The 10260-nt window shown below is 28.8% G+C and overlaps 1 protein-coding gene across 1 annotated transcript; it reads left to right on the top strand.

Annotated features, from left to right (window-relative positions):
* Positions 1 to 1937: 1937 nt before the first annotated feature.
* On the top strand, positions 1938 to 6304 carry LOC123296239 (cytochrome P450 4C1-like). Its single transcript, XM_044877701.1, has 8 exons — positions 1938 to 2100; positions 3603 to 3794; positions 3971 to 4156; positions 4223 to 4292; positions 4566 to 4771; positions 5041 to 5225; positions 5600 to 5951; positions 6138 to 6304. Exons 1-8 carry the CDS (start codon positions 1938 to 1940, stop codon positions 6302 to 6304), a joined length of 1521 nt encoding a protein of 506 aa, XP_044733636.1.
* Positions 6305 to 10260: the final 3956 nt, after the last annotated feature.

Consider the following 10260-nt stretch of genomic DNA (forward strand, 5'->3'; position numbering starts at 1 on the left):
ATCATGATCACAAACCCTCGAAAACCCCGTGTGAGTATACTATTTTAACGAATTTTGTTAAAATAGTAGCCGAGTGAGATAAGACGTCCTTACTTGCTTTGACTACTGGCTGGAAGGTTTGCGGATTCGAATCCAGGCAGCGGCAGTGTGAACAAAATAGCTTGGCGATAAATTAATCACACTTTCGTCGCTTGGATAAGAAGGAAGTAACCGACTCCATCCACATCATAATATTCATTGTATATTCGATGAAGTTTAACAAATAAATAATGATTAAAAATAATGATGTGGGTGGCCTCTTTTATAGACGTGGTCTGAGAAACGGGGGTAAAACTCCATTATTTATTTATTTAGACTAATTTTGTTGAATGTTTACAAAACATTTTTGTTTTGGATCAAAGGTTGCAAATTACCCTGGAAAGGGGGAGTATATCAGAATTCTGACTTCTCTGCATTATAATCAGAGACCCCAAAAGCCCCCCGTGAATACTTTTATGGCCCACTTTGTAGAATATTTTCGAAGCTTTTAAAAAGCCCTTTGAAGCTTTTAAAAAATCGCCTCAGAAATGATTCCCAACAATTGGCCTATTTGACCAATAGAAATGGCCAAACTTCCTAGCGGCACCAATTTTTGTATAGATTTTATCTATGCACCATTTATCTATGAACATTAAAAAAATTCGTAACGCAAGAGATGCGATGCGTTAGCTATGCGAATTCCCTCAAAGATTGAAAAAATATAGCATTTTTAGTTGACATTTATTAGGTAGGATTGATGAACATTTGAAGAAATTTTTTCAAAATTTCATCCTTAGTACAAAAGCAATAGCTCCATTTCATTCAGCAATTCGCTAAAAAAATTTCCCCAATAGATTGAGGTAAAAAAAATCCATTTGAAGTTCTAAAGAAAAGACTACGATCTCGAAACTATTGTCGCAAATAAATAAAATTTTACGGAAAATTCAAGAATTATTGATTGAAAATAAGCGTACTTAAAAATGATACCAGTGAGTTCCACAAAAAATCCCCTCGTGTGAATCGCCTGTATCAATATACTTACTTTACTATTAAAACAATGCATCCCTATATATATATTATAAATGTGAAAGTATGGATGTTTGTTTGTTTTTTTTGTACGCTTTCACGCAAAAACTGGCGAATGGTTTTTAATGAAATTGTACAGCAATATAGCTCATAAATTAGAATAACACATGAGCTATAATTTGTAAAGATATATATATAAAAAAAAAAAAAAATTAAATTTAATCTGACAGTAACTATTTTAAATTTTTACACAAATCTTTTATTTATTGTTCAAAATGATGATTATAGATGGAGCAGATCTATAATCATCATTTTGAACCATAAATTAAAGGTTTCTGTAAAAATTTAAAATAGTAAATGTCAAAAAATTCAGAGCCACACCTTTTCTAATATACTCAATGAATTATGACTATTTTACAATTTAAAAAATTGAAAACTATGCATATGTTTTAGTTGCGTAAAACAATCCCTTCAAATGTTATACAAGGGAGATAACTGAGATCAAGAGATTTGGAGGCTATATAGTGGTGGTTTTTACAGTAAAGTGGGCGGGTTTCAAGCTAGTAATATATTTTAAAAAGCATGCTAAAGACAATATAATAACATATTAAAAAAAATAATGAATACTTATGAATGTAAATTAAAAATAATTGTCCTGTAAAATAATTGTGATAATTTTTGCTATTATCTGTCCTATTATTATATCATATCAATGTCAGTAGTCAATGGATTATTTATAGTTAAAACGTTGCCCATGGTGAAAAAACTATAGTAAATTGAAACGAATGTGAAACTAATTATTACATTATTATATTATAATTACATTTTTAATTCTTTTTAAATAAATTTATTTACTTTGATAAATTAAAAAAAAAAAAAATTGATCGACAAAAATGTTCATCGAATTATTTATATTATTGATAGTTTTAATAAGTGTATATGAAATATTATTTTATATACAAAATCGTCCATTCTTTTTGTTAGCAAAACAATTAAATGGTCCAATATCATTGCCAATATTGGGTAACGCACATTTATTTCGTGGAACGACACAAGGTAAATTTTATGTTTTTTATTTTTAATTTTTATATAAAATCCAGTGTTTTCAAAGCCTAAAAATTATCCGATTTAATCAAAAAAACCAATCAAATAAGCAAATAACACAGAAACGAGAAGTGTCTTGATACCCCCGCCCGGTAGGAACTATATTCTTTTCGTACCTTATTATTGGTACAATATATTGGTTTTCGTACCTTATTATTGGAAAACATTATAAATATAATAGATATTTTTCTGAAAATTTGAGGTTTTAATTTTAGAAGTCAAATATTTGCTTTTTTCTTTAAAGAATTTATTTTTCAGTTTAAAAAAGACATACTGATTTAGTAGCCAACCAAATTATGTGCGTTCATTACTTACATTTAGTTTGATCAGGATATTTATTATGACATAAGATAATATTTCCGTGAACTTACTTTAAATTATCTCTATTATCTTTATCCTCTGATAACTAACTCTCACTACTCGTTTTTCTTAATGAAAAAACAAATCTAAAATTTGGATAAAAAATACAAATTGACAAATTATAAAAATAAACATGGGTAACACGGGTTTTTTTAAATGATAAATACGTGCTTGAGACTTTGTGAGTAGTTTCCTTTTGACGAGTCTACAAATTTTCCTCTACGATTTTTTTTCGAAAAGGCTGCGTTTTCAATTGACCATGATGGACGCGACAGGGAATTTGTCGCACACAATGACCACTTGATAACATTAATAATAATTAACATTGGATTAATTATGCTTAACCTAACAAATTTTCTTTAGAAAGAAATTCTGGTGAACGGAGGACGTTCTCACGAAACCTGTAAACCTGAGGGTCGTTGCTCTACGCACTGACAAAATAGTGATTTTATGCAATCTTTAAATTTTTCTACTGCATCAACCGTTTTAAGGTGTTTGTCTTCCTTCAATATTGTAAATACAAATAATTTTTTCTGAGATCATTGTTGCTATTTTATATTAAGCGGCTCAAGCTTTTACAAATAGTCATAAGTGACTCCTTCGATTTTATTTTCTCCTTTTTAGTATAATAAAATCTTGTCCTTTAGAAATTATTTTTTATTTAAATTTTTTATTTAAAACTAAAATAGGCATCTATATCAAATATTGGGGAAGCAATGGGAAAATCATGCTTATCATAAAAATGCATTGTCATCCAAACTGAACGTGTAAACAAAATTTCAGCTCAATCGGTTGAAAATATCTGCTTCAAAATTGAGTTGAAAATTTCCGACAGTTTTTTTTTTCTAGAACTAAAAAAGCTAAAAGCACAACCTCTTCTATGCACTTGCTGTTAATGATACGAACTTTAATTAAGTTTATCTCGAGCTAGAAGGGGTCAATCGACTTCAAACTTGTATGCTAATTGTATTATAATATCTTTAATAAGTAAAAAAAAAAAAAATTTCTTATACTTTGTTCATAGCCAGACAACAATCTTAAGGACTATTTTCTAATTAAAAATTCGTTCGTTTTGTAATTGAGTTTATTTCCAGATATCCTTACCATGATCAAATATTTAATGCACAAATATCAAAGCCCAATGAAATTATGGTTTGCATACCGATATTATACAGTTGTTTTTGAACCACAACATGTTGAAATTGTTCTAAATAAAGCTTTGGAAAAGGATAAAACGTATGAATTAACGATTCCATGGACTGGTACAGGCTTATTTGCAGCACCAGGTAAAAAAATTTGACTGCGGTCACTTTGAATAAAACATGCTATATTTAACCTAATGTGGTAATAAATTTTAGTAATTTTTTGTTTTCAAATGTCGCTTGAAATCGCTCTGTTTGCTTGAAATCGCGAGTTCTCATTAAATATCTTGGACAATTTTAATGTATGGAAATTTTTCTAGTATCCAAATGGAGAGTACATCGAAAAATTATCCAACCAACATTCAACATGAAAATGATTGAAAGTTTTATGGATGTATTTGTAATACAAAGTGAAATTTTGGTAAAAATCTTGGAAAAACAATTGACTAAGAATTCGTTCGATGTGTTCAAGTATATGAGTCCATGTACTTTGGATATTATTTGTGGTATAATTTGAAATATTTATTTCCAGAAGTTTTATATAATTTGTATCTTTTTCTTCAATATTTCAGAAACGGCCATGGGTTATAAAATTTCAGCACAATTGGGTGGGAATACAGAATATGTTCATCGTGCCATGAGGTAACCAACATAATTATTGGAGTGAAAACTTCTTTAGCCGCGTTGAACAATTTTATTATAATCAATGGGCACAGATCTCGCCAACGGAATATTCCATGTCAATTTCCCCATATTTATTTCTTTTTAGATCCTCGCGTAGGATCAAATCTTTTACGTAAAATTTTACGTAAAATTGATCTGATCCCCAGAAATATAAAATATTTCCATACCTCATAAGGCGCACTGCCTGTGATTTCAAGATGCAAAATGAATCGGTATTTAAAAATTTTTTAGGCAATTGAAAATAGAATTTGAGCGGATAACTAAAGTATGGCTTCAAAAAGATTTCATATTTAATTTGACGGCCGTAGGGCGTGAACAGAAGGAAAATGTGAAATTTTTACATAGTATTACTGATAACGTTATCAAAAAGAAAATGGGTGAATATATGCAACGTCGGCAGAAAACTTACCAGGAAGAAAATCATGAAGATAACGATGGTAAACCATATTTTTTGCCTGGTTACGGGACTACAGATCCTTACAAAAATTCCCGGATAAATATTCGTGAAAAACATTTCGGACAAATCATGCTTGGAGACAAAAGTTCACCTACAAAATATCCCAAGACTAAAAATCAGCTTGACCACGTTTTAATATTTCAAAACCTGCAAATCTGATCTAATTTTTTTTTTTTTGTGTATAATTTTTCAGTCTGTAGTCCCAACTTTAAAAAAAAAAAATTTGTTTTATAATTTATTAATTTTTAGACGGATTATTTTCGAGACGAAAAGCATTTTTAGATTACTTAATCGAATTAGGAGATTCTGGATTCAAGTTTTCTGAAACAAATCTACGAGAAGAAGTTGATACAATGATGATTGCGGGAAACGATACGACTGCATCTGTGAATAGTTTCGTTTTAATGGTTTTAGGAATGTATCAAGATATTCAAGTAAATTAAGTGATGATTTAAAGCCTGTTTTACATAGCGTGAATTACTGGCCTCAGTTTGTAAAAGTTTATGTAGTTCAAGTTGGGCTCAATGATTCGAAAGACTTTTAGTGATTTTACAAAAATTTGCAAACAAAAATATTAACATTTTTGGAAATTTCTTATAAATATTTGCAATATTTCTTATTGGCAAAATACCGCCAAATACAACACAAGCAGTGTTTATTATTAATGAAAACGTATGTAGTACTTTTTGGTCGCTATTCACGGTCGTGAAAGTCGTAATTCGCACTATCTAAACAGGGCTTATCATATACGAAAAATCATAAAAACAATTTTACATTAATTAATGCACAAGAAACTTTGAAATTACAGGAAAAAGTTTATGAAGAAATCTATGATATCTTCGGTGAATCCGATCGGCCATGCACAAATGAAGATGTAAAACGAATGACTTATTTAGAAATGGTGATAAAGGAAACAATGCGTATCTTCCCACCGGGTGCTGTAATAATGCGTTCTATAACAACGGATTTAAAATTGACTGATACAATTACACTGCCAAAAAATAGTGGAGCTATCATTGGCATAATAGCAATACATCATTCACCAAAAATTTATCCAAACCCATATAAATTTGATCCAAATCGATTTTTACCCGAAGAAATTGCTAAAAGACATCCGTATTCATTTTTACCGTTCAGTGGTGGGCCTAGAAATTGTATTGGTACGTATATTTCTATTCAGATTGTTTGAATCAACCCCTCCTCATTCTGTACCTAGTTGAATCATTCCGCCATTCTTATGAAGTCCCACACAAATAATACGCAAAATAATACGCATGTTCTATTGTGTAGGGTGAAAGCCTATGGAATCATCTAATTTTTATCACCAACTTTTTTTCTTTTTTTAGGATTAAAATATGCTTATCAATCCATGAAATGTGTTTTATCAACAATTCTAAGAAGTTATAGGATTTATTCAAATGAAAATATTGAAACCATTCCATTAAAATTGGAAATATTTATGAAACCAGTGAATGGTTACCAAATTCGTATTGAAAAAAGGCGTAAATTATAAAAAAAGAAAAAAAAAACATTATTTATAAGACAAAAATTTATTTTTTACATGTAATTAAAATTTCCTTTATTTAATTTATTTCCTAATATTTCCTAATATTTAATATTAAGAGAAAAATTCCCAGCTTTGTTTTTTAGAACATTGTATTCACTTTCTCTGAATATAGTCGAAAACTTAAAAAATCTTACATAAAAAAAAAAAAATTAATATTTGTAGGACAAAAATTTAATATTTATTTATTTTAAGTTTACACAGTATAAAAAATTATTAGATTCAAGTCAAACGTTTACTTGACTATTATCCTTATTAATTAAAGAAAATAAATATTTGATTGGTTAAAAGTTTTCTTGAAACAAGAAAATATTTACTTGCTTTCATGATAAAAACATTTTTTACAGTATAATATAAATATTTGTTATCTGATATTTTAATAAGGTAGTCTTCACTTTAAATTCCGCTTCTATAGCCTTTAAAGTTCAAAGTCTGCTGTAGTAGATATTTTTGATCGGTGAATGTAAAGATGTTAGATTATACGGAATCGGGAATGTTTTCTGAAAAGCGTGGTATTTTTAACAAAGAAATGGGTTTTGAATTTTTATGTATATAATAATAATAAAAATAATAATAAATTTATTACTTTTTGTTTTTGTTTACTTTTAATCATGTATACGATATTTATTTACATTATGGTCTCTCGATTATAATTGATGATTTTTAATATGATGCATACAGTGTAAACTAAATATTGACAAATATATTGTCTAGCAATCTAAATTAAAGAGAATTGAAAAAATACACTCGAACCAGGACTCGAACCCGGACTTCTAGCACTAGGTACGGAATTGTGCAAATACTCGAATAAAAGAAGGATAGTTAAAAGTTAAATAGTTCTGATATCCATGTGTGGCTATAAGATCCCTAAATAACGGGTTATATGTTGACAAGGCCTTTCAAGGTCTTGTTCCGCGTAGTATCTTTGAAATTTCTCAAGAGTAGCATTTATTTTTGCTTTTGAGTAGGTTTTTTCATTGAGAGACCCAATTTAACTTAATCGAAACAATTTCGGAAGTGTTGGTTAAGTTTAGGAGTTTTTTGTAAATGCGCAACATTTTTAGCTATCTGGCTCATGATTTATATTCATTAAAAATATTAAAATAATTTAATCACGCCCCCCACACACAATTAATAAAAAATAATAAACCTCATTATGCCTGAGCTTTGAACTCTAAACCAATGGATTAGAAGTCCAACGTACTCTACCAAGCCACCACAACCACCGATGGTAATGAAAACAAAAATAAAATTTAAATTTGATTTTTGTTAAATTAGGTTAAAGAAGAAATTTTCAATCATTTGTATAAGGAGAATATGATGCCACTTTTATTTTAAAAGGTAGCAACATGTTTGTTCTCTTAGTAGAAATTAACCAAAATTTCCATTTTATGTCGATTATACGGAATCTGGCTGGCATGTTTTCTGAAAGTCATGGCATTTTTAACAAAGAAATGGACTTATATGTATTATATACTATAAAATTTTTTTATGTTTCATGAAATGTATAATTTGCTGTAAGTTATAAACCTTAGATTTACTTATTAAGCTTAGAGATATCAAATAGTTTAAGTTCGTAAATGAGCCACATGAATCAATTGCGTCTTGAGTGTGTAGGATTTATCTTGTAGAACGTTAAAGAGAGAAGAAAAGTCTAGATATGAAAAATGTTCCTTATATAAAATAAACAACTTTTGTCTTTAAATATTTTTTTCGTAAATATCATTGTTTTCCCGTCAGGGAGCAAGTTTTAGCAAAATTTGTATATCCATTGTTTCAAATAGTTTCTTGATTGTTTCAACTAATTAGTCTTGTGAAAAATTTTAAATAAAAAAAGTTTTCTACAAAGAAATTCGAAAAATTTTCAAAACTAGAACAACTAGAGGCTGCAAGTACGATTTATTTTCATCAGTAAATGAAAAACGATAATAGCTTAGAAAACTTTATAAAAAAACTTTTTTAAATCATGTGCGGGCTTTATGTTAATTCTTCTTTTATATCTATGGTTCAGAATTTTATAATAAATATATTTTACAGATACGTAGAATTTCCAGAGACATTTTATGTTTTAGAATAATATATATAAATAAATCGATTGATTTATTTATTAAAACAATTGATTTTGATTGATTAGTGAATGAATGAACACGTGAAAAAATAATTTTACATACAATCATATAAGAAAATTTGTAATTTAATTATGAAACTGGTTCAACTACAACCAAGGAATTTTAGAAAGTAAAATCATATACATTATCGAGATGAATAAGATGAAATACATACCTACTGGTATATAAAAATTTAGTAGATATGCTTTAGTCTACAGAGACTTTTTTCTGCATTCAATTACAGGAATTATTATTATTTTTTAATAGGTTTAGTATCATATACTGAATGTAAATGCACAAAATCCTTACAAAAATAAGCGAGAGAAGTGCATCCATTTTAAGGAAAATCGTTTTGGGCTATATCTCCATATTAGACCAAAAATGGTAATATTCTTTATTGTAGATAAATAAATTTTCTGTCTTTTTTGTAAAAATTTTTTTTTGTATCACTAACCGTTTATGATATACTTATACGACTTTGACGATTTACTTATTGATTATTTGACCGGTATCTCTTCTAATATTGGTTTAAACAATAAAATGTTAATAACTCAACTTTTAAATCTAAAAATATTATAAAATCTTTATTCTAAACTTTTCTTTTTAAAGTTTATACTGTTGAAGATATTGCGCGTTCAATATTACATTCCTAAAAATAGATTTATTATCACGCACGGAATGCAAATACATAAAATCCTTACAAATTTGGAGGGGGAAGTTGCCGTAACCGTGAACTTAAAGCAAAAATTGGTAATATACCTCGAAAACTATCGAGTTAGAATAAAAATTTTGAATCCCAACGATTGAATATACAGCTTCATTTTTTATATTACGATTAAATTTTGATTAAAGGGAAATTCCACAGAATTATATAATCTTTTCGTGTTTCATTTTTATCTTTTTTGATAGATACATACATAATTATTATATAGATTATCGTGAGATACATTAAAGAATCTATAGAATGTAAAGACGGATACAATGTATCTATAGATATTTATATCGAATGTACATACGGTCATGAACGCGTCAACGCATGATTTCCCATGAGATAAATACTTTGACTCAAATATTTATGTAGATACATAAATATATATATACAGTCGATTTTATATAATGTGTTTCAAGAATATTGACCAAAACTTGTTAGTTTTAATATTTACCAGGCTAAGATTAAGTTAGGTTGGAGTGGCTGTCCTGGGGTGGTGCACAGTTAGACCATAGGGACCGTTGTGATTCCGAAAAAAAGGTTATCTTATTCCCGGCCACTACGCCATGTTTGGAGTTGTTTAAGAACAGCAAGGGTGTTTTCACGTCAACGGCCTTCAGGTCAGAGAGATCGTCAAAGAAAGGCTGGTTCAAGTGAGCCCAACTCCTCTTGACAAGAGCCTGCCACCTAGCCAATGTCCTATAGAAGCAGCAACTATTAGCTGCTATGTAGAAGCAGCAACCCGTCATAGTTTATTTCAAATTTGCTCAATTCTTTTCCCAAAGAATTGATTTTTTTCAGGTTTTTATATTTTCGTGATTCACCAGTGCATTAAGCCCATCGGGGGCCCTAGGCCAATAAAATTTTGGGGCCCCCCTTTTTTGAATAATTGTAAAATTAATCGTTATTTGTGTATTCATAGCATTCGCACAGCCTATTCATATCATTCCAAGGTTATAAACGAAATAAAATGAACAAAATATTGAATCATTGAATCAATCTTTATAATAAGCCTCATTTCGAAATTTGAAAAAAAATAACTTGAAATTGAAAATTTTTGTTCAAAAATAATCATATCAGATTTTCTT

This window comes from Chrysoperla carnea, chromosome 3 (assembly GCF_905475395.1).
Source record: "Chrysoperla carnea chromosome 3, inChrCarn1.1, whole genome shotgun sequence".
NCBI lineage: Eukaryota > Metazoa > Arthropoda > Insecta > Neuroptera > Chrysopidae > Chrysoperla > Chrysoperla carnea.